General features: G+C 41.7%; 1 protein-coding gene and 1 long non-coding RNA gene across 3 annotated transcripts in view; one reads left to right on the top strand and one right to left on the bottom strand.

Annotated features, from left to right (window-relative positions):
• Positions 1-25,880, bottom strand: part of ZNF827 (zinc finger protein 827) — a 127,224-nt gene that overhangs the window by 2,930 nt on the left and 98,414 nt on the right. The window contains exons 9-13 of the mRNA XM_014949965.1: positions 7,277-7,414; positions 5,245-5,416; positions 3,497-3,663; positions 285-476; positions 1-187 (exon numbers count right to left, since the gene is read on the bottom strand). Of these exons, the coding sequence (XP_014805451.1) occupies positions 6-187; positions 285-476; positions 3,497-3,663; positions 5,245-5,416; positions 7,277-7,414 (851 nt within the window). The 3' untranslated portion in view covers positions 1-5. The remainder of the gene's footprint in view (positions 188-284; positions 477-3,496; positions 3,664-5,244; positions 5,417-7,276; positions 7,415-25,880) is intronic.
• Positions 7,909-21,115, top strand: LOC106892640. 2 transcript variants are annotated; one of them, XR_001412918.1, is made up of 4 exons: positions 7,909-7,998; positions 8,118-8,769; positions 9,861-11,275; positions 19,532-21,115. It is a non-coding gene; the product is annotated as an uncharacterized LOC106892640 (long non-coding RNA). The 2 variants fall into 2 exon arrangements; XR_001412919.1 differs by lacking the exon at positions 19,532-21,115 and adding an exon at positions 15,908-15,936.

Below are 25,880 nucleotides of genomic sequence, written 5' to 3'. Positions count from 1 at the left end.
TTTCCTTACTTGAGCCCACCGGTGGGGACAGTGTGGCATTTCTTGTGCTCCAGTAACTGCTCAGGTGTCTTCATGAACTTGTGGCACACATCACACTCGAACATCCGTGTGATGAGGTGGATTTGCAGATGGCGCTCAAACATATTTTTTGTTTTGCAGACAAAGTTACAGAAAACACATTCAAAGCCTGAAAAAAAACAAAACAGGAAAACGCATTCCTTACGTTATGGCCAGATCAACGGAGTAAGAAGGTAACAGTTTGTATTTGTTTAACAGTGTTTTACCTTTCTCTGACTTCTCTTCCGTGTTCACTGAGGTCTGGCTACCAGGCACTACAGAAATGACTAGCAGGTTGTTTGAACCTTTGTTTTTTGGGGTTATATCTGCATCTTCTTTGCTGTTGGCAGAGTCACTCAGTGCTGACAGCGAAGATGAAGATGGACTGTTGGATTCACTGGGTGTCTTCCTCTCTTCAGCTGAGAAACAGGAATAAAGAGCAAGAACTAGTATAGTAGATTAGATGGAATCTCAATGATCCTGTTTTAAATTTCAGAAAAAGTATTTAAAGTTAATTCAAACGTGCTTATAAACAAGTCTGAAATGAATTGATCGGTTAAGATCATAGTTGCACCTTTTCTCTCAGTTTATCCTAGAATTGAGTCTGTCTGTAACTGTAGTGGGAAGGAAGTATGCAATTCTACCTCATTATGAGGCTGAAAAAAATCCCAAGAAAACACTTTGACTAGTTCAGAGTTCAAAACCACTGAATACCTTGTCACTTAAAGGAAGCAGAGCTTCTGTAGATTTGGGGTGCAGAAACCAAAAGTGCCCACTGGTCCAAGCTAAACTTCCCCCACCTTTCCACAAATGTGGGTCCAATGGGTAAATTTGGAAGGAAAGGCAAAGGAGAATAATCTCACTCGTACTGAGGAGCATCCTCAGTAATGATGGTAAGAGATAACACTGTGGTCTCAAGATTTATCTGTTTTTATTAGGACCTCTTATTGAAGATAATGAATTAAAAAACCCAAACCAAAACACATTATTTAACCGGATCTAAAGCTGAAGCCCATCAGAGTTTCCTTATGTGTGCAATAAATGTATGAAGTTCAAATCCCAAACCCTAGAGATGAACAAGAGTGAGAGTTCTCCCATGAGAACTGCTGTGAGCCAACGAGGCAAAGATGGGCAAATTATTACCTCCCACCGAGGTCTTGGTTTAATCACAGCTGTGTTAAAAAGAGACTGCACTAAAACTTCACGTTCTCTATGCCATAAAGTCCCTGATCAAGGCCTCTGCAAACATCCAGCTTTAAACTGATGAGCGGCACCTTTAAGTCAAAGATAAAAATGTAGGAATGTGCTAATGAAATCTGATGACCCGAGCTGTCAATAGGGAGGATGACTGGGATATCATATAGAAAGATGCACTGACCTTGGGGACCAGAGTAATAGAAATGGAATGAAATTTAATAGTGCCGACTACAAGGTTATGACCTGAAGGGCCAGTAACAAGGATTTTTGCTACAAATGAGGAGTGCTTAAGTTGGAAACAGTCAAGGAAAACAAAAGAAGAATTTGGGCAGAACACGGGATGAATATGAGCAATCAATGTGGGGGAGCCTTCAAGCAATCTCATCCCAGAATGTTTGTTATTGTGTGAGCTACTCCCTGTAGCTGCTGCTGTTTTACGCTGCCACCGCTGCTTATTTCATTTCACCCTGTACAGCGGTGATTGCGTGTGTCCAGAGCAGGGGTGCTAACAAGAACACATGTAACGAAGGATTGGTACAGTGAGAAAAGCATGTTTCATAGAAGAAAAGGATCAATGTGCATTTAGAAGGACGAGGGCTGTTCTCCATAAATATACTAAGGGAATAAAGGTGGAAGGAGCGAAGCGAAACTGTTCTCCATAAATATACTAAGGGAATAAATGCTGTGGAAGGAGCGAAGAAAGGTGGAGGGAGCAAGAGGTGGCCTCCTAGATGAAGGACAGTTCTGGCACAAGAACAACGTACCTGTATTCTGATTATCAGGAAGACACGTGCTGGAAATAATACTAAAAATCTGCAGTTGCCTTGATTATCAGGAAGACACGTGCTGGAAATAACACTAAAAATCTGCAGTCTGTAGAAGTAGTTGGTTTAAAACAATTATATTTGTTTGAAGACGTACACCAACATCCTTACAAACAAGTCTTTTATGACTTGGTAACATCACAGGGTAAGGGACTGGAGTCAAGTGACCCAGAAAATCCATTCTATTTTTCACTCTCTGTATTTGCCATATGTGTAAGCATTTGGCTGAATCGCCAGCTGAACGGCTCAGTTTGACAGGGCGAGGGAAGAACAAGGCATTTTTTGTCTTTCTTTAAAAGAGAAGCAGCAGCTCCAATTTTTTAGCCACGATAGGAAGATACAGTAGAGTACAGCTCACTTTTGAGCTCTGATGCCAGCTTTTGACGTGGCATGGGGGGTGTTTCCCATCTGCTGTAACTTCCTATAGATGAAGTGGAGTTAGATACAAACACCTCAGAGAGCAGGGAGTAGTGCTGAAACCTGTGCTGGCATAAAACCCCTAGAAAGCTTTCCAGTGGTTTGTATTTCTAAAGTTACATTTGACTTATGTATCTGTGAGCACAAACAACTGCATTCTTCTCTTCCTCCTCCTTCTCCCCTTACTGTTTTCCCCAATTTACTCCTGGTAGCACAGGAAAAGCAACTTAGCAATGGAAAAATTGCGCTGGATGCAACTCAGGTTCAGTATTGTCAACGCAATTGTTAGTATGAGGCCGCAAAAGAGAAGATAAATTCATCAAAAACCAGAAATTAATTAAAAGGATTCTAATTTTTCTTCCCCTAAAATCATGCCAGACTGCCTTAGTCGGACTAAGCATATGAAGCTTGTTTGAAAACTGCTACTGCTCTTATCTTTGGCTATTAAGTGAACAGGGACAGGGAGGGAACGCGCGACTTGTTCTGTTATTTAGTATAAAGTTACATTTATGGTATTGCCGGATCGCAGTGGCAACTAAACATCAGCGTGACATTCCAAACTGAGAGACTGTGGAGGCAAAACACACTGAAGAGCAAAGCTCAACATCTTGTGTGTTTCAGACTTACAGCCAGGTATGCACAATTAGCCCTCAAAGTCACCTTAGTCACTGAAGTCAAACCAGGATTTTGATGAAATAGTAAATCAGTCAGAAAAAACAAACAAAGCACGCTGACTGCAACAGGGGAGGGCATCTGGGGGATAAGGGGAATAGGAAGGAGGAGGGCTAAGTAGTGCTTCATTTATGTCGCTAAGCTTGAAAATTGATCTGTGCTACCAGATTATTTGCCTGGCTGGAGTCCAATTCACTTCAACTTGGAGAGATCAGGCCTTAATTAGCAGGCGTTTCAGTGAAAGTAGAGTGCTAATGGGAAGTGTGAAGGTTGCACCTCAAAAGCAAGGAAGAGAGAGATCAGTGCAGTTGGGAGAGAGGGATCGTCACCTGTGTGCTTGCTGTTGACGTGAGCCTTCATATCTGCCTCCTCCATAGTGACAAAATCGCAGGCCGTGCAGCAAATGGAGAACATCCACTGCTCCTTGTCCACGTGGAGGGACATATGACTGACAAACTGGACGTTCATCTCCGTCTCAAACCCGCACACGTGACAGCTGTGGGCAGAAGGGAATTCAAGAGTAAGAAACATTACAAAAACAAACCGCAAACGGAAGCACGTTGCCTTTCCCTGAATTTGGAAGGAAAAAAAAAAAACAACCTCGCTGCACAGATTTCTTCCTTCTCTTCGGCGCTGATGAATGTTCACTGCAACATTCTTTTGTCTGCTGAACTGCCTTTGAACTGATGGCCACGCCAACGTGATTAAGAGCAGGCACAGTGCAACAGTCTTGTACATGCTATAATGACGCTAAATAATCATAAAGTTAATTAAAAACTACAGATTCCAGATGCTGCACATCACCTAGCCGATTCCTTTGGGCAATAAGAGGCACGGCAGCTTTGCCAAGATGTTTAGTACGGCTGATACACTGACAAACGGAGAGCTTGCTGCACACTCCAGGAGTTATTTGCAAGCCCTGGAATGGTTCCCATGCCAAACTGGGATCTTGTGCAAAACTGCCTGGCGGTTTCAGCGTAAGCAAGTAAAAATGGGTTCAAACATCTCTTATGCTTGACTGGAAAGCAGCAGTCATTAGCTATGCAAATAATTAGCAGGGATACAGAATTCACAGCCAGCGCATAAACAGAGCGATATTGAGAGGTGACAGAAAGGACCCTTTAATTTAACTTTCTTTGCAGAGTCCTCCTCTTGCTTTGATTAGGCCATTAACATTTAAAACAAACCAAAAACATTTAAAAAGGCATATACTCTAGGGCACTGTTTTGCTTTCCCAGGGGGATGGACTAGATAATCTAATCCAGCAGGTCTCATTTATTTCTTAGTTCTATGATTTTGTAATTAAATCTGCTCTTGGCACTTTGACTAAAAGTAAGAGTGATTTGGTAATCTGCTTGGCCACTGGAGTGCATATCACGGTTTGCAGAGGGCACAACAGTGCATACAACATGGAGAATGTCCAACTATCCGTTTTATCTGGGTTATTCCTTTTAATTTTTCAGGCAAATTCTCCTAGAGGTTTTCTTTCTTTTATCACGTTGGTCACTGAATGTATATACCTCTAGCAAATGGAGGAAATGTGTATATCAATGTAACAACTCTTATTACTCTTTACTATTTGATTTTGTGGATTTGGCTGAGAACAGTGGAGCTGTCAGAGTGCACTGTGCTTTAGGTTTGCCATGAATCTGCGTACAGGATGCGATGTTTCTCAACACAAAACTTAAACAAACACTGCAGAAGAAGTTAAAGAGGCTTCTAAGAGCCCACCTGCCTCACAAAGCTGTTTAAAAAAAACACAACCCCACACCAAACCCTTGAGTCTTTCCCAACGGCCAGCCAAGTCAAACAGCAGGAGGCAGCCAGCTGGGCTCTGCCGCTTAGCCTAAGTCAGACGCGGGCAAGACAAACACTTTCATCACAGTTCCACCCTGCAACACCAGAAAGGTGCCCCTTGGCACGTCCTTAGCAGGCAGATAAGACACTCAGATTCCAGCTGGTGCACAGCCCTTGTCCACCTGCAACACCAGAAAGGTGCCCCTTGGCACCTCCTCAACGGGCAGATAAGACACTCAGATTGCAGCCTCTGGTGCACAGCCCCTGTCCGGGTCCTCACCTGTAGTAATAAGGGTGCTTCTTCCCATCGCTGCCTTCGGAAGTGACAGCGCTGACGATGTCCTCGGTGTCTGTACTCACCAGCTTCACAGAGTGCACGGTCAGGTGCTGGTTGAGGTTAGCACGGCACTTAGCAGCGTAGGGGCACAAGTGGCATTTGTATTTTCTCTCTTCTGAAAAAGAAACAGAAAACCTTCAGCGTATACTTCAGTTCAAAGCAAGCTATTTTTAAAAGCTGCCAATAAGCAAGTGTGCATTCCTTTGGGTTTCTCCCAGCAGCTTTCAGCATGAGGTACTTTGGAAGCTTGACATTTTGGAAATTTATAAGAGTCCACAACAATTAGTCAGAAAAAAAAAACCCCAACATGATCTGGAGTTAGTTTAGGGCCAGGTTTTTTAACTTGCTCTACCATTTGTAGTCAGATAATACAAAACTTTATAAACTGGAAAACTGGGGCAACTGGTGCTATGAGAACTGCAGCAGAGTCAGTAGAGAAACAGGTCAATAACCTACAACCCCTTCCTTGACCTAGCGTCTTTTATTTGATTTTGGGGTCCAGTTATTCTTGAGGTTGCCCATGTGATCACTTGGAGACAACTGATGGTTGATGATTTTGTATTAAAATCTGAGGGTGTGGAGGAAAGGGAACGCTGCATCATTAGGCCAGTTCAGAACACAAACTGATGAGAAAAACTTACTCAAAGAACAGTTGAAAAAATTAAACAAATTCATCATGAGTTTGAAAACCAAAAGGGTTCTATTTTAAATTAAACATTTCTAAATCCTGGCAGCACATTTTTCTCATATGTGCCAGGCTTTATTTTGCAAAGAGTTGATTAAAATAACCAAACATTACATCAGCTTTTACAACCTTTCCCTTTGGGGAGCTGCTCTAAATTTGAAATAAAATGCTGCAAGGGTTAGGGGAAAGGTATCCAACAGAGCAGCTTAGGGCTAAGGAAACCCCACGATGCCACAGAACAGAGCATTTGAACCTTTTCAGCAAGGCTCTACTAGATGGTACAACACACACTAGCATCATACCAACCACACAGAACAGAGCATTTGAACCTTTTCAGCATGGCTCTACTAGATGGTACAACACGCTGGCATCATACCAACAGTTTAAATTAAACATTTCTAAATCCTGGCAGCACATTTTTCTCATATGTGCCAGGCTTTATTTTGCAAAGAGTTGATTAAAATAACCAAACATTACATCAGCTTTTACAACCTTTCCCTTTGGGGAGCTGCTCTAAATTTGAAATAAAATGCTGCAAGGGTTAGGGGAAAGGTATCCAACAGAGCAGCTTAGGGCTAAGGAAACCCCACGATGCCACAGAACAGAGCATTTGAACCTTTTCAGCAAGGCTCTACTAGATGGTACAACACACACTAGCATCATACCAACCATATTTTCCAGCACTGCATCACAAATTCTTGCTTTCAAGTCTTATTTTGCGCAGTGCACCTCAGCAGGCCAACAAGGTGCACCTTCCATCGAAAAACTCTCTTAGTCTCAGTTGATTTGAAGCTGATTCACTTTAAGGAAGTTGGTATGGGGTAGAACAGGAAGATGTTCTACATCCTGTTCTTCCTCTCAGAAGAACGGGACGATGAGAGCAAAGATGAATGACAGACATTAAATCCTTTCCGTTTCACCAGATCTGAAAGACCAAGGCCAAATCTTTTGCTCTTGGGTGACTCAAAAAGCTCATCAGATGAATGAAGGAAAGGCTGTGCTGTTTCTTCAGAACTCCAATAACAGGCTTGGTACGGCTGGTCTAGTGGAACCTGGACAAACTTGAATTTACTCATTTTATTAAGATAAATTACAAGTAGGCTGTAAAGAAATAAAACGTTAGTTAACTCCCTGAACACCCCTCTGACATTCTGTCCTGTTTCTGTGCGTGGCTCTGCTCTAAGTGCAAGGCCTTCATGTTCTTCTGCTTCCCTTCTTCTCCCTCCACTGAAACAGACCATGAAGAGGTTCCCTGAGTGCTCTAACAGCCAGGCACAAAGCAGGGCTCACCTGTGTGCAGCGAGAGGTGCCGGGACAGAGTCTGCTGGCGACCAAACACTTTTCCACACACGTCACAGGGAAAGAGCTGGTCGTTAAATTTCCAAGATGGCAATCCATTTCCCACCTCCAGCCCCAGCTTTTCTGTTTCTACGCCAAAAAACACATAAACAGAAAGTAATATTTTAAGAACCCTGAAGACTCGCAGGTTTCATTCAGTAGAGTCCTGTAGGTGTCATATAAAATACAACACCTCGGCCGCACGCTGTGTGATCTGGCACATGAGTTCATGTAAAAAAAGGAAACTCCTGACGATGGAAAGGAAATTAATCTTTCACACAGCATCTTTCATACGTACTCTAAAGCAGAAGGCGTAGTCAAAGTGTTCTAGACATAGACATATTCCAAGAGTTAAACCAGATTATGTAAAGAGAGAAAGTCAAGCAGGATAAAGCATTAACTTCTTATTCTGTTTTTGTGGAGAGACCACTCCTTTGGCTTTTTCCATCGCCCACCTTTGCCTGGTGCATGAAGAAGGCCTGGTCTGAGATGGTGGTCTGTTTTACACTGGATTATTATTCATTGCTGAAGGATGATTTCCAAACCTTTTCTTTTCTCCTGACGCAGGGGTTTTTGCTACGTGAGCAATCTTACAGTGAAGGAGAAGAGAAGATTGCTCAGACAAATGGTAAACCAAGAGGACACAGCACGCCAGCGAGTGGGTGCCATCTAAGGTAAGCTCTCCTGCTGTCCCCAGGCATCAAAATCCCCAGCACCTTACAGGGTCATCCATTGAAATACTGAGACCCAGAGCAAGCCATTATCTTTAAAGAAATCTTTTTAACTGTTTCAGAACCAGAGTCTGCGATACTAAAACTCCACACAGCATAGAACACAGACATGACAGCACTCTGTAAGGAAGTAGAGAGAAAAGGACTGGGAATGAGGAAGAGAAGAAAAGGTACACAGTGCTTCAAGAAGTTAAAAGCATGGCCTGTTTTGGTCTGGACAGAAGGCAGCAGAGAGCCAGTGGAGCCTGGGGACAGCAGTGACACTACTCAGCTCAACAGGAGGAACAGTATCAGCAAATCTTGTGTAAAGAAGTAATTCTCTGCAAGGGTCCTGTTGCCTGAGGAGAAGGGACCGCTGTTCTAAGAGATGCACAAAACTGAAGGGTACTCAGCAGCTTTCCAAATACAACAGTAAGGGGGGTTTGGTGTTAAGACTTACTTTTGGTACAAGACCTAATTCCACTGGAATGAAAGATACAACATGCAGAGCACCTGAACCGATACTGCCAGAACCAGCTCCACCAGGGCAGGTCTGCGTGCCGTGGTGGAGGAAAACCACTTGGCTGGGACTTTCAGGTAAAGAGAAGGAGAGGAGCTGAGAACAGGAGTACAAAAATGTCTTACTGAGTGGAAGTTACTATCGCAGAGGTTGGCACAAACCAGCAAAATCTTCATCTGAGGAAGCACCGAGGAATAAACACCTCCCTTGTACAGGTAATCTCTCACTGACGGTCACTTACCACTGCACATTTGACTGCTGTGCCTGAAAGAGTCTCTCCTTCACAGAGAGGTGTCCAGACAGCTCCACGGCTGTTTAGGCAAAGAGCTGTCAAATACTATAATTAATTTCAGCAATAATGAAAACAATGCCTCATTTGGGGCAGAGATTCCACATCGCAATCTCAGCAAGTTTAGGGCTGGTCGTATTTGCCAGCCCCTTTTCAGCTGCTGTTGCTTTCTCCTCTGAACCTGTGATATGTGCAACATGAAGCACACCACAGGAATTACGAGGCACCTCTGAGTGCTACCAGCCAACAACACATTTTTCTTAAAAGAATTTCTAGTTAGAGAACAAGTTCTGCCTATTCAAAATAGTCATTTTGGGACATTAAAAAGGAAGGACCTCCCCACCCTCTAATGGCTGTGACCAGTAACCTCCAAGAACTGCAATTAAAAAAGGATTCTTTTTGTTACTATCCTTGAGTTCAAAACAATGGAAAAGTCTGACTCTGTACTAATGCTACAGATATTTTAGCAGAGCTTTTTGAGTACGTAATCAAAACAGTGCTTCAAAAGAGGAATATGGTAATAATTATAAGAAAAGGTCAAAAGGGTGTAGGTTGCTTCAATACGGTCACAACAAAAATGATTTAATTGGGACACATACCAAACAAGCAGGCTCAATTAAGTAAATAAGTCTCTTAACAATTCACTTCAGCATTAGTCATCAGCCCTCTTTTATCTCTTCAGAAGAGGAAATACAATATCCTCTTCCCTATGGTGGAATTATAGCTATCAGTTCTGGGAAGCTCATGGGAAGCTGGAAAAATATCAGCTTTCTGATTATCTTGAGGCTGGTGAAAGGTAGTCCTTTGCAAAGCAGCTGCATATCTCTCATTGATGCAAAAGAGGATACTGGAGGTGTTTTGAAAGCACCTCTATTTACTGTACTTTCATTGATGCAAAAGAGGATACTGGAGGTGTTTTGAAAGCACCTCTATTTACTTTAAAGATTTAAGATTTATTCCTGGAGTCCTAACTACAGTGCTTCTTTCTTCTCTTTCAACTGAATCTTTGCTCCGTAGCAAAGTGCTTTTTCTATTTGGTGAGCTGCTTAGCTTGTTTGTGGCAAACCAGAGTTGGTCTCTGGTGGAATAGAAGCCTCAGAACCTTATGGAGGATTGTGGAAGATTTCTCAGCTCCAAGGGAAACCACCTACTTCCACCCACCTTACCCTCTGGGCAGCTTTGTCTGCAGCCCGGAGACTGGAGCTCTGTGTCCAGAAATCTTCCCAGAACATACCCAGCAACTGACCTGGCCAGTGACCCGAAGAATCAGGTGAGTCACCATCCACATTCAATCCTTGGGCTCTAATTAATATCAGGGAATGGTGTTTTCTGCAAAGTGAGTACAAGTCCAGTGGCTCTGAGACCATAAAACTAGTTCTGAGACCATAAAACAGCGTTCTCTGTGGGTCCCAAAGCACTCTATCAAGACACTTAAGCATCGTTATCCTTTAAGGATACCTTACACAGTGGCCAGGAAAAAGATGGACTGAGACCAACTAATGTTAAATAATAAATCTCCGTTGTGAGAGATGTCCCACAGAAATCTTTCACCATGACATCTCTGTACTAAAATGGAAGGGGGGGAAAAGACGACTTACTGTAAGATTTCTGCTTTAAATGAATAGTCCACAGCAAATTCCAAAACTTCCACGTTAGACAAGCATACATGACAAAATAATATTGCAATTATTACGTAATAGACTGCATTTCTCTATGGGTTTTGGAGTTTAAAACAAAATATGGTTAGTAAAATGGAAGGCCTCCAAGTTCTCCAGTACATCATTAACAAGTAATAGAAAGATTAAAACTCAGTTTATTACAGGCTAGTAATGAAATAATTTTGAAATCATTTTGCATAAATATCTTAAAGAGCTAAAAATTTAACGTAAAGGTAAAAGCCAATTCTCAATGAAATCCAGTGAAATACGTGTCTTTGGACACCTTTCCTGCCCTGCTGTGCCCCCTGGTTATCATTTCCCTACTAACCCCAAGTCACCTTCCTAACGAGTAGCTGCGTAAAGCTCATCAGCCAAGATGAGGTTAGAAACTGCCCGGGCTATCACTATCTGTATTTTCCCTCAGGTGAGGATGAGGTGGACATCAACTGCAGAAATATTCTTCTGTCCCTCCTCTTGCCCCTTCAAATAGATTCATTTCTGGCAAACAAAGCCCAGCAGCTTGAGAGAGTTATTATTTACTCCTTTCCTAAGCTGTTGGAACTAATTCTGAACATGCATATATTTACAGTTTTCACTTCTAGTGATTAATTTTTTTTTTTCCCTCTTATCCCCAAACTGGTAATATCAATCTGGAGAGTGCATTAACCACCCCTTCTGAAAAGCCTTTAGCCTGACTTTTGTCAAAAAACACTGAAAGAGCCATATGTGGTTGAAGCTGTAACTGAAGAAGAGAACAAAGTGTGACCTGAATAGGTAAGTAACTGTCTGGAGTCACCAAATCAGCCTGGTGACCACTAGTACCTGTCACACACAGAAAGTTCCCCAGGGCCCAGCTTTGGACTCTGGTATGTGGTACTTTGATTACTTATTTTCTTTTACTTAACATCTGTATTTTTCAATTACTGTTTCACAGTGTTTTATACTACATTATGTTTTAATCTGCTATTCAATGCCATGCCTACCATTCTATTTTTATACTAATATTGAAAGAATGAAACCACTACCTAAGTGAAAACCTTTGCTGGTTTACTGTCTGCTCTCACATCCTTTAACTCACTTCAACAGCTGCTTCTGTTTCATCTTCACACCTCCATAGACCTCGGAAACCACAAAAATCCAGAAGGGCAGATCCTTACGGTCACATGGCCTACCATTCTATTTTTATACTAATACTGAAAGAATGAAACCACTAGCTAACTGAAAACCTTTGCTGGTTTACTGTCTGCTCTCACATCCTTTAACTCACTTCAACAGCTGCTTCTCTGTTTCATCTTCACACCTCCATAGACCTCAGAAGCAACAAAAATCCAGAAGGGCAGATCCTTATGGTCACATAGAATCCTACAGATATAAATTAAATAGATTGCCCTGTACTATAACTATTCCTTAAAGAGGTGGAAGTAAGAGGTGCTGATGAGCCTTAACTCTCTCTCCATTCTTCTGGAAGTGTGTGTCACATTTATACTTGGGGTTATTCAGACAGTTCCACACCACACAGATGGTCAAGAAGAAATCAGGTACGTAATTTTGAAAATGAAATGAACAGAAATCCTGTGAAGGGAGAAAATAGAGAGTGGTGGTTAGACTGGTGGTTAGGGGATGAAGAAAACAAGTATTTAGAGGATCTGGTGACAGAATAGCCACCCAGGGTGAGGCTGAGAGCCAAGAGGGAGAGGTGGCCAAACTCAGAAGAAGAGGTGAAGTGGGCAGTAGATGACAGCTGATACAGGACAAGAGGAAAGGAAGTGTGTGGTACCTCCCTCCTCGTACTCCAGGGGATAAAACTTGATGTGAAGAATACGAGATGCAGAAGGAAGTTCCTATGGGAGAATGCATCTAAAAAATTCCACCAAATCAGAACATGAATAAACTGACACAGAGACAGTGCTGGACAAGGTAACCAGGATTTGACAAGCTCATGGCAAGAGGACGAACGCTACCAGTAGTGCAGATGTCCCACAGCAAGGCAACTCACTTTGCTCTGAATGATTTAGGACATAAAATGGTCTTGAGATAACTTTTGGTTACTACCAGCCTGAAGTGGGTTACTGCACATCTGTCCTTTGTCGTCTTTAAAGTACCCCACATTTACCCCAGAAGTAACTATACTGCATGCAGCTCTGTATGAATGTCACAAAAACTTGTTCCATTTGTAAGCTTATTTATGTTTTGTTATGTCTGAAAGACAAAAAGCCCAAAAAATCATTTATTCAGAAACAAGGTATTCAGGTCTGGCGATCACCCAAGCACTGCTTTAAAAACATTTATTTGGTCAAAGAAATTTTCTTTCCTCCTTCTGTCTGCGTTCATCTGTGTTATTATAATGTCTTCCTACTTTCTGCAGCGTCCCCATCATCAAAGATGCATTTTATTGCTTTGGAGCCTTCCACTTACGTGTTCATCTATCACCTCTGGCAAGCACACTGTATTTAACAATTGAGAACTCCTTTTGTGAAATATGTAATTAAGGCTCTGCTGCAAGCTTGTTTGCCAAAAACCTGCAAAAGGCTCACAAGCTTCACAATATATTGACTGTATGAATTGCAGCGCTCCAAATACTATATATCTTACTCCCTTCCCAACTTACTTTCAACAAAGGTTTTATTTGTAGCACCAGAATTCTTATTTCTAGTAAGTCAGTTAAAATAAAAGAGTGGAATCCTTCCAGGTACTGTAGTTCCCGAGGAAGAGATGTCTTACAACTTATCTAAGGTACCTGTGATCCTGAGTGGTCCTGCAGTCTTCATTTGTCACCGCCAGCATCACAGCAACCTGCCTGGTCTTATTTTAGGATGTATCTTTTACTCTGAGTAGACTCATCCACTCAGTCAGACTCAGCCTAAGCAACTGTTTTTTTGGCATATTTTCTATATTCTCCACAAAAAAAAAAAGAAGTAAGAAAACTTTTTTTTTTTTTTTTTTAATTTACCTCAATCAGCAGCTGAAATTGTGAGCTCATTCGCCTGACTCTTTCGTGGTGGTTTTTTTTTTTTTAATGCCTTTTTGTAGCTATTGAAAGCAGTCAGTGCCACCCCCTTTAATACCAATACAGGGGCATCTGCTCAGACAAACCCAAGTGCCCTCCTGTGTGTTGTGGGCTGGCCACAATAAAAGTTAACACAAAAATATTGCTCAAATAAAAGAACCCAAGTTCCACTTGTGAGGGGGACAGGTAGTTTTTGTTTCCCAAGTCCTGAAAAACCACACATAGACAGTCTGAATGACAGACCAACTGCACAGAGGAAGCAGAGGAAGTCTCCTTGCTAAACAAAAAACTTAACCAACTAATGCTATTTTTTTTTGTCAAATGCTTTCACAAATACCTAACATTACTATGGAGTATCATAAAAAGCAGTAATGTTATGATAATTTAAAATCCTTGCTATGGAAGAAAATAGAAGCCAAGTGATTTTATGTATCAGCAGCATGGTGCTTAAGATGCTCTTTCTACAAACATCAATCATCAAAGCTGAAAATATTTCAATAAAGAGCTTGCATGACTCACAAAAAGAAACATTAGAATTGTGCACAGAAGTATTCCAAATGTGCAATGATAGGCAGCAACACTTGAAAAGGCCACTAAGAAGAGATAAAGATCTCAGGGTTTGTGAAAAGAATGAAAACAAATAAAAGATTAATTTTAAAGATGCCTTTTAAAGATGCCACGTTCCACCAAGGAACATGGAAAACCAGGGAAGCCCACTTCACTGCTAAGAATGAGCCTGTTGCTCAAAAATGGAGAGTCAGAAGCAGGGTGAGAAAAACAAAACCTGAGTCAGGGCAAAGACAAGGCGGGGACACACCGACTTCAAAACACAAGGCCACTCCATACCTTCTACCTTTGCATCAAAACCAACACCTATTTTAACTTCACTTATACAACACAAGACTTCTGAGCAAACAGTGAGGCTTGTGATAACCTCCATCTGCATTATAAAGCTTCGAGATTTGCTTTTATTGCCTGCATTATGCTCAAAACCTAAGAAACAACCAAGAAGAGAGAAAACCCCCAGGTCAAAACTTGAATCAGTCTATGTCAATTCTGTGCAAGGTGGCTGGAGCTGCAGCTTGTATTATCCACAAAGCAGCAAGCATAAACAGCATGGTCTTGGTGGTAACTTAACTCCTTATGCAATAAGAAAGAATAGAACAATGTAAAATTCCTAACATATGCAAAGCCCTGAGCTGTGAATTTACTGCCCCAAAAGACACAGTCATGGTCCCTGTAGCTGCCTGCACGGGCTCCAGGAGTTCCTCCATCAGTCACAGGTATCACAGTGAAGGAGCTCAGTTTGGTTTCATGAGCAGAGATGAAATAATGCAATATGGCCCAGACAGAAACTGGTTTATTTTTTTCCACTGAGGGAGTTGAGACATTGCAAAAAAAAGGATAGGAAGCATTAACAATTCCACTTCCCCAGAAGCATTTATAAAAGCTCACCTGATCATCGCTGGCCGAGAGAACAATCAGTCCTTTCAGGAGCAAAGAGATCCCATCCTAACTTTGCTTTTTTGACTTGTTTAGAAATAATAGCTATTGAAAATGAAAGTTAAATTCTGCACCTATTGTCAGAGAAAAACCTGATAATGTGCTCTTTGTTAACCTTGCATAAAATATTTTATTTCAATATAATTCTAGAATATCCTGCTGAAAATACCTTTATGGTAACTTTCAGATGTGCTATAAGGAATTTACATAATCTCTCTCCAATTCACTTCCAAGCAGGTAGCCCTCACATTCAGCTCAGCCATTTACACTGCTTATAACATTTATTTTGGGTGTTACAACATTGAGTTATATGAACTTATGAAAGTATAATTTGTTCCTATTGTTCTTTTTAAACCACAATTAATTAATTTCCATAATGCAGATAGATTTCTACCCTTTTAATTTCCTTCCTACAATTCTGTTTAAGACACACTTCCTAAGAAACCCTTTTAAAAATCTGAGACGTTTGTGCACATTTAGGACCACGCACGTGCAAATTGTCCTTTTTTTCCTTTTATTTTTGTCAATGTGCCAATTTCCACTTGCAAGCTCACATGGAACAGTGGCTTTTCTTTCATATAGAGAAGGTAGTAACACACGAGGGCACTGTGCAAAGGCTACCACTAATACTATAGAATTCAGATACAAGTAAAGACAAATTGGCCTTTGGACTACATTTTTGCTTTTCACCCTTCTGCATCCTTTTTAGTGAAGCAAAAGCTGCCGTACTAGAGAAACTGCAAGTTGGTGACCAGAAATCTTGGTGGGGGAATGGAAAATAAAGCCCCAAATTCAGACTGAGCCTCTCTTCCTGTGCTGACTGAACTAACACAAGAGTCAAACCTAGATGAACGTAACAGTGAACGTTCGTCCAGACCCACCTTTCCATGTTTCAGGTGCCAGAGAAGCTGCCAGAGAAGGGCACCACCTTTCACGATATGTCGTCGCTGCTGGGGAAGAAATGTCCTTACTGCCTCTACTGCAGATTCTCCAAGCGATAAAGAGTGAACCTGCCAATTCCTTGAAGCCCTTAACTCACTCTTTAAGAGCTTTACTTCTCTTGTTTGCTCCCTCTCTTACCACAAGCACATGCATCCACCTGCAAACCATCCTCTCCTTCCTGCTGCACTGCTCTCCCAGACACTCAGGTTGCATTTGCAGGGCACCACTCAGCACCACCAGCCCCAAATTCAGACTGAGCCTCTCTTCCTGTGCTGACTGAACTAACACAAGAGTCAAAACTAGATGAAAGTAACGGTGAACGTTCGTCCAGACCCACCTTTCCATGTTTCAGGTGCCAGAGAAGCTGCCAGAGAAGGGCACCACCTTTCACGATATGTCGTCGCTGCTGGGGAAGAAATGTCCTTACTGCCTCTACTGCAGATTCTCCAAGCGATAAAGAGTGAACCTGCCAATTCCTTGAAGCCCTTAACTCACTCTTTAAGAGCTTTACTTCTCTTGTTTGCTCCCTCTCTTACCACAAGCACATGCATCCACCTGCAAACCATCCTCTCCTTCCTGCTGCACTGCTCTCCCAGACACTCAGGTTGCATTTGCAGGGCACCACTCAGCACCACCACTGCCCCAAACTCAACTAAACCAGCCCAGCGACCAGTAGGACTAATTTATACCCTGACCAAAATCGTGCTGTAGAAGAAAAAACCCTCCCCAGCTTTGTTTAGATCATTTTTAAACAATGGTGGGGTTTTGTTTAAAAAAAAAATACATACAGCTGTCCAAGTAGCCTGATGAATTTTGCATTTAATTCATTCTTTGGCAGACAAATACTGCAGAAAACAACCTTGTCCAAGATAAGATAGGTGAGGACTGGAGAGTTCCAAGGTAACTCTAAAAGGAAGTGTGAGGAATGATGTGTTCCAATTCCTTTTGTAAAGTGAGAAGAGTCACTTAAAAACCTGTCTTTCTATTTCATGTTGAGCTTGGATTTGGAAAAGTTTCACATTCAGGAAACAGTAGGACTCGATGCTGACGTTCACTTTTACAAAAGATTCTGATATTAAGAAAGACAAAGGAGGATATGAAACTTTAGATGGGTTTGAATAAGATGCAGAGTCTAAAAGACAGCATGCTGACATGCTGAGCATTTATAAACCAAAAGCCTCATCTAGCAAGTCTCTTTCAGGAGGTTATTTAATCGCTATTACAGCTTTGCTACCGAATTGATATCACAGAATTAGAGCTGGGAGGCACCTCAGGAGGCCACCTTGTCTCTCCCTCGCCTGGATGCCCCCTGGTCACACACCAAACGTACCCATCAGTCCCAACAGGCACTTGTCTAACTTACTTGTGTAAAAACCCTCCCACGACAGGGGTTCCACAGCCTCCTGTGACCGTTGTGTCAGTGCAAAACCAGTCCTACTGCTAGAAAGTTTTCCTTGGTGTTTAACTTAAATCTCCTCTGCTGTCCTCTGAACCTGTTTTTCCTTATTCTGCTCACACGAACACAGGCAAGGTTTATTCTTTTTCTCTCAAAGCTGTCATTTTACATATTTGAATACCATTAGCATGTCTCCCCTCTTTTCTTCTCCAGACTAAATAAATACAATTTCTCCAACCTTTACATACAGCTCATGTTTTCTAAACCTCTGACCACGGCTGTCCTCCACATTGTTCTTGCATTACAAAGCCCAAAATTCAGGGCTCCAGCTGCAAAGCACAATTACCACATGTGCCTTACAGACAACATTCCTGACATCTCAGCCGGATGTTTGCCCTTTCTGCAACGCACACAATGTCAGCTCCACACACACTGTCTGACCAAGACTAATCCACATCCCTCCCTTCAGTTGCACTGCCAGGGCATTCATCCCTCCTCTTTCCTTCTGGTGCTCATCAGTTCTCCAGGCACAGAATTTTGTCCTCACTGAATGGGCTACTATTTTCCAAGCTGCTTCTTCAATTCCTCAAAGTAAGACTGAACTCTAATTCTGTCCTACAAAGTGCTTATGGCACCTCCACAGACGGTATGACCATGGTATTTAATAAACACGCTTTCTTTTCCATCATCCACGACATTAATAAAAGGACTAATTAATACGAGAGCAAGCACAGACCCTTCCAGAACTGCACGTGGTCCCTGGGGTTTGACAGCTACACTTAAACACCTAATTATAGTTGTACCTTCCCTTGGTCTCCCTGCTTACTATGAGCATGTTACAGGAGGCAGTGCCAAAATTCTCACTCAACTCAAGAGGTCAAGTTTCTGTAAGGACCTGGCAACAACTACTGTAAGGGTTCTTTCCATACAGATCTCCAGGTTGGTTACAGTTGTCCTTCCTGAAGCCAACTGCTGGTGTTTTGCTGTTTTCCCTTCTTCTTTTCCCAAAAAACATATCCTGTCACTTCATGGTCATTCCTCACCAAGTTGCCTTCTGTCACCTGTATGGAAACAGAGGTCCCAAGAACTTGCTGGACAGCCTTGTGTTGTCTGGGAAATACTCACCAGCAGAAGACAAGGTAGGCAAAACCCCACGTTTCTCATTCTGCACTTCTGCTCAAGAAGCCCTTCTCAAATTTGACCTCCACTTGCGTTACATATTTATTTAAAAATATTGATAGCAACAGTTATTTTGCTTTTCTAAAAAATCACTTGCTGTTGAATAACTATTAGAGACTAAAAACCTACCAAAAAAATGATAAGAGACGCCAAAACCTGCCTTGTTTGAAAGGGTAAAAAACCCAATTGCTAAGTTTTATTTTTCCATGTGGGATGAAACAGTTACCTTTGACCATTTTGCTTTGGATTTGATGGCAGTGGTGTTTTTTAACAGCTTTTGCTTTGCTGGGTTTAATGAATGGGGTCTAGTTTGGGTTTATTCTGAATGAAACCACAAGGTATTCGTTCCGAGCAAAATTACTTTGTTCTTCCGCCCTTTACCATGAGGTTGATCCTGCTTTAGGAGGAACAAACATAAAAGGGAAATGAAATCAAAATAAATATTTTGCTTGTATGAGAAGACTGCGCAGTATTAGAGGGAAAAAAGTTACCTTGTATAAAGGCAGTCCATAATAAAACAAGGATCACAAATTTTCAGATGGATGTCAAGTGCCTTTTAAGACAGCCATTAGACATGGACCTGAACGTGTATCTTTCTGTTTGTCTATTTTAATTAACACCTTTCATCTTGAAGGTCCTGTAAATAATTGGCAAAATAATTAGTGCAGTGACTTCACAAGGAAAAGACGTGAACTCTGTATGGCCAGGACAATTAATGCAAAATCCTACTATTTAGCATGTGTTGGATTGAGAGGGGGACTGACCAATTCACCAGGAGCTTCCCGTGTTCCTCAGCAGGATCTGGTCACATTCCCCTGGGTTGCTGTAGGAATGGCCAATAAATACCCATTGTTGAGAACAATTAAAACGTGTACAACTGCACACGTGCTGCACATTTCATGTCCTATTTCAGCCAAAGAACACACTGCACATATTTGAGCAAGAGACTATTTGCTGATTTGAAATGGCCTGTTCTGCATAATAATTTTTTCTGTTCCAAAAGGGACTTGGTTAGTTGTGAAGACAGTGTGGCAGCTCGGGACATAGTCTCTATGACCGTATCACAGACCTGCAACACACACACACAACGAGATGCAACCCTGCTTGGCAGCAGACCAGAAAAAGCTGCGAGGGAAATGTCATCAGTTGCAGCCACGTCGTTTATGATGCCATTAAACGAACCAGAAATTTGGAAGCCCCTGCTGGATGCCTGCAGTGCAAAGCGGTTGTCAAGGCAGCTGGGTGCGAAAGGAGGCTGCACCCAGGCAGACGAGCAGGGAATCTGAAGACAGGATGCAAGATATAAAAACCACACTAGAGCCAGAGCTACTGTCACACAGTTTAGCGCTGAATTATGTTGAACAAATTCTGCAAAAATCTGTCTTGCTTTGGAGAACTATGCTAAGCACAGCCCACTTCCATAGCAGTCCAACTATCGCACCTCCCTAGAATCACTTTCTGCAACTTGCCAGCTCCCTCTCTCTCTATCAGACTTCAGAGAGCAACCACGATGGCTGACAGTCCCCAGCCTTCTACAGAATACAAAGAAAGTGAGTGTACACCAATCAATGTGCACCCAAAAGACATCTTTTTTTCTGTGAAGAATGGAAGTAAAATGCATGTTGGAGATAAGGAACTAAAATCAGTTACTCAAATCAATCTGCCACTCGTGTCACAAAAATTTGCCTATGAAGCTGTCGTACAGGTTGGATTTGCCAGAGGAATCTCTCCAGTATCCATGCATCTGCATGGGCTTTTACACAAACGTACATGTGCACACACATGCATACACACACACACAAAAAGAAGAGTATTTGATTGAATCTTACCCCAGACAGGTACTGGAAGAGGAAGAAAATTAAATGGGTGCTTCTTCTGAGGACGGAGAGAACCAGGCTGTGCAAGGCTCAGTGAGTACCCACCGTTGTGTTGTGCAGGCAGCGATGGCAGCCGTGAGGATCTGCCTCCAGCACCACTTCCACAACAAGCACGTTTCACAGAGATACTGAGATAGAAATGAGCACCAGGGCTGAGTGCCTGATGGAGCATGCCTTCTGCAGTGAATTAAGTGCCACTCTACGCTTTTCCACCCTGCCAGGAAGCCAATAGGGGTCAGGCACTCTCATCATCAAGAAACTGAAGGGGATATCTAATGTCCTGGCTGGGCAGAGCTCATAATTCAGACCAAAACTGAAAGCAAATAAAATGACCATAAGCACTAATAATAGGATAAAGCTGGGGAGGGGGGGAAGCACTATATAAGTCAATTCATGTGCATGTGCACTCCCTCTGCAACTACATTGGCAATAAAAATTGCTGTTCCATCACAGGGATGGAAACCGCTGCCAGGATCTTGAAATATTCCTTTAGACTTCCAAAGAAGTCTGAAGTCCAGCAAATATGATTAAGGGATTGGAGCATTTGTCACACAAGAAGAGCCTGAGAGAGCTAGAACTGCTCAGTTCAGCCTGGAGAAGAGAAAGCTTGGTGGGATCTTTCCAATCCATAGAAATACCTGATAGTAGGGAATAAGATGATGAAGCCAGGCCCTTCTCCAGTGACGCCCAGTGGAAAGGAGGCAAGGGCACAAGCTGAAACACGATCTTTCCAATCCATAGAAATACCTGATAGCAGGGAATAAGATGATTCCTTCTCCAGTGATGCGCAGTGGAAAGGAGGCAAGGGCACAAATTGAAACATGAAATTCCATTTAAACGTAAGAAAACACTTTTTCTACTGTGAGCTTGGTCAAACACTGGCACAGGTTGCCCAAAGACTCACCATCCCTGGAGATACTCCAAACCTGACTGGATACAGTCTTGAGCAACAGCCTAACTGCTCTGAGGAAGGGGGTGGAACTAAGTTTCCCACCTCAACCATTCTGGGATTCTCCCAGAAATAATAACCCACAAGTTCTGCTGCCCTAAATTAATTAGGAATCAGTTGCTTGCAGTTTTGCTTTTAACCCCTAGCTTTCCTTTACAAATTCTGGCATCTAGGATTGTGAAGAAAGCCTTCCTAAAGTAAACAGAGGACTACCCACAATCTGAAGAGAGAGGCTTTTTGGCAGATGTGAGCAAACAACCACCATAAGAAGGTGTGAATTGTTCTAATTAACTCCATGGGTACATACCTGGGAAGCTATACAAGGGCAATTTAAATGCCAACATTTCACTGCTGATCACTTCAGCAGAAATCCTCAGGGCTTGTGCCTTAAGGCCTAAGCACATGTTCCAAGGGTGACAGAAGTGCCAACAGTCCCCTACACACAAACCCTCAAGGTGTCCCTTCACTTCTGCAGTGCAGTTACAGAGGTCTCAGGGACAAGGTGAGGTAAGTTAAAAGCAGGAAGTCTTTGGCAGCAGCCTAAAAGAGGCCACGAAGGAAAACTGTCACTGGCAACTTGTGAAGAAATGGAAACTCTCGTCAAATTCACTCTAACCTCCTATTCAATTTATTAAAGCCCTGACTTTCTTAATTAACCTAGCGATGACCTAAACTTCAGAGCTGGTTGCTGTAGATGACTGCGGAAGGTTCATTTGCTGCTGAGCATAGGAGACCAGAATCAAGCATGAATACTGCTGGAAAATAGTATATATGAATGAGCAAGTTTGCAGGTTGGACAGAAAGAACTCTTCCTATCTACTTTATAGATGCTTTAAGCCACACAAAATTACAACATCAGGAGGTACATTGACCTTAAAGCATCTTTTAAAAGGGATTAGGAAAGAATACACATGCAAAATACTTCATATTCAAGAAGGTAGTATCTGTGCAACATAAACAGCTTGATTATTTATCGTGTTCAAGTTAAAACTCTAAACCCTCAGGAGGTATTTTTCAACTACAGTCACAGAAGAAAGTAAACAAGATTAAATGTGGTCACAGCCACGTCAATCTCACACAAATGCTGGAATTTCACACAGTCAAAAGATACTGCCTTGCCTTCATCCTGCTCACATCCCAACAGTCCCACAAACTATTAGAAATAAAAAAAAAAAGATTAGTTCTCTGCTTGCCCTGATCTGGCTTACAATGTGGCCACACAAATGTTAGCACTGCTGAGCTGGAGAACGTGCAAAGATGAGGCCCAGGGAACTGGCAGATTTTCCCCTTTAAGTATATTAAAGTTACAGTGGAATTACTGCTGCAGAGAAAATTAGTAGAAGGAGGATGTGTGTATCAACAGCAACAGGGGAAACCTGGGCATCTCCTGAATAGTCCTGGAGTTTCAAACATACGGGAATCTTTGCTGCACTTATTACCTTGGTTCAATAAACATAAATATGGGATAATTCCCACTAACTACATCATCAATAAAAATAAAACTGACAGTACCAAAATCCAAAATTTTTGCCCTTTGTTTCCATGTTTCCAATTTTCTACAGAACCAAGTGTCATGCTACTGGTTCAATATTGGCTTCTGGACATTTCTGAAGAGGAAGCATGGCCCATGTGTCATCTTACAGGTCAGTAAAGGGTGTGGAAACACAGTGACACAAAAGGCTCTGATGTATTTTCAAAAACGTACTTGAGGACTTGAGAAGTGTTATTGGCTTTATTTCACTGAAATAAAATACACCGGTAAATTTAGCTCTGGCACAATGGACAAAATTTAAAAACTAGGGCTATTCATGGACTAAGAACTCCCTAAAACCTACATCCTCCAGTTCCAGAAGTCTCTTTTAGCCATGTGAAATTCACTTACCACAATAAAAATTACAGTTTTGCAAGAAGTAGTAAATTTTCACAAAAAAAAGGTTTTTTTTTTTTTTTTAAATTTAACCCTCTAGAGATGTGATTGTTCCAGTATTTGGCAGCATCAATGTAAATGAAGGAGCATATCAGGTTCTTGGTGAACAGGAGAGAAAATAATGAAATATTATTATACTACACACAGATATACATAGAGACAAAATACTCCCAAAAACCCATGGCTGGAGTCTTCACCAATATTAATGAACTGACCGGAAAAGGAATAGTGAGTATCACTCATCTGGGTTTCATGAAGGCAGGTTTGATTTACGGAATGAGTCCGTGTGATACTGGAAAACTATTAAAACACATTAAGGATTGGCTAAGGGTCAGGAACACCAGCCTAAGATCAAGTTTTTAATTTATCTAGTGATCTGGACTGAGCTATACAGTCTGACATAAAACTAAACTCTATTCTGTCAAAGAAAGAAGAGTCTTATAAAACAGAAGATAAAAATTCCCTTTTAAATTGACTGTTTGAAATGAAAATATTCATTTCTTCTCCCTACCTTTTGCTAGGCCAAAAAAGGTAATTTTGCTTTTATTATAGGGGGCAGCTGAAATTATTGAGTTGTTTTGGGTATTACTTTATATTAGATATGACTTTGATACTATGGTGTTCTTTGAGCAAAACGTGTTTGAGTGATGTAGACATCAATACTATTTTATTTATCACAATTTTTGAGTATAAAAGAGCTTATTTGGACAGCAACAGTAATACAGAAAAGAGTAATGTAACTACAACTAACCTTGTATGGTTATTAACATACAAAATACCTTAAAAAGCAAGGGAGGTAGTTTCCCAAACCTATCCAATACTTTTGAACTACGTACTAGAGGAAATTACTTTCTTCCCTTCTCAGAATATTAAGAATTCACCACAGATTATCAAGGAGTCACCACAGCTTCTGTGGGGCTGTTGAATACCTTCCTGACAGTTGTTTGAGGTTTCAGTGTCATTGCCTTGGGTGCTCCATGAGAATCACTCCTCCTGCCAGTGATACTGCTGCTGATCAAGATTACTGCACCCTCATTTCAGGCTAAATCCATCACTATGTTATTATTTAGTTAGTTTTTTTTAATATGTCTTTCCTAATTATTTCATACTCCTTGGGGATCTTGCATACTCAATGCCCTGCAAAGAGTCCTCTTCCTCTTAAATACCTGATCTTGCAATTTTCTTATAAACTATGAAGAGAAGCAGTTTGTGCTGAAGAGACCACTAAGAAGAATTCTCAAGGACTGAACTTTGGACAAACTGTGCTTAAAAGTTCCCTTTAATAGCTTCTGTAGAAAAAAACCCCAGCACTGTATTAATTATGCAGTGTCAACAATTTCAGAGTATTAAAGAAATAATCTTCAGAGCTAGAGTAAAATGAAACAATTAAAATTATGAGGTCATATGTCTAGAAAGTAGGAGCAAGAATTTCTGTTGCATGCTGAAATCATCAGCTGAAATTGTAAAGGAAAAGAAAAACGTGTTACTATTTGATTAGCAAATGAACTGAGAGTCATCAGCATGCTGTAGTTACAGACTGTGATTAATCAGGAGAGGCATTTCCAATATACATATAGAAGATTGCATGCCACTGAAAAAGTCATTGGTAAGACCTTCTGTAAAATAGCATATATAATTCCGACTACTCATATTTGCAGAAATTAATTTCCCTAAACAGAGGCAGAAAAAGTCTATGATGTCAGTCAGGAAATGGAAACCCTATTATACTAGAAGACACTGAAAGACATTGGCTGGCTTAATTTTTCAAAATGAAGACAGGATTAGGGAGATGTAAAATGGCACATCAGATGGTGAACATCACAAGGGAGAAGAATGATCAAAACTGAAGGACAACATTGGTGAAACAACAAGCGTAGAACTCGCTGTGAATAAATTCAGGCTGAAAAGAGAGCGGTCCCAGCCCTTCAAAGGGGTGAGCTTCTGAAACCGTGTCCTCATACAAATAATGACAAGAGGTTTAAGACAGATCTTGATAATGAATAAGATTACATAATGCTGTTACCTATTATAGAAAAGAATTGGACACATGAGATATCTTACTGTCCTCTGTTCCTGTCACTTTTCCCAATTCCTCTGCAGCTAGGGTGCCAAGGAGTCTGCAGACAGAAAGCTGGCAGGAGCCTGGGGATACAACCAGCCATATTGGTGCTCTCTTGGAAAGAAGCGCTACGTGCGTGTGGTTCCACCAGGGCCACCTAGACCAGCTGGCAGTGAAGGCTTCCTCGTGTCACTGTGCCTGCCTGAGTCAAGCCTGGTCACAGAGAGCAGCAGCTCAGACCCCACGCTTCCCCATCAGACTCTGCCAGCTGTGGTGGCAGTGGCACAGAGTTGCGTTTTGGGATATGGACACTGCTTAATGAACACTCTTGGCCACTAGCAGTTAATCTGCTTGGATTTTAGTTGATGACGTGAAGATGACAGTGGACTGGAAATTTCATGTCATTTTCTTATGCTGTTCTTTTTCTATTTCTTACTATCCTGTTTCAGGGATGAAGTAACCCAAAACAAATCTCCAGGGAAGGCACACACACCATTTATCCATGGGACACCACACACCCAGTTGGCCTTTACAATGGTT

This window comes from Calidris pugnax, unplaced genomic scaffold, assembly GCF_001431845.1.
Source record: "Calidris pugnax isolate Ruff unplaced genomic scaffold, ASM143184v1 scaffold42, whole genome shotgun sequence".
Lineage (NCBI taxonomy): Eukaryota > Metazoa > Chordata > Aves > Charadriiformes > Scolopacidae > Calidris > Calidris pugnax.
This window is presented reverse-complemented; position numbering and strand designations above follow the sequence as displayed.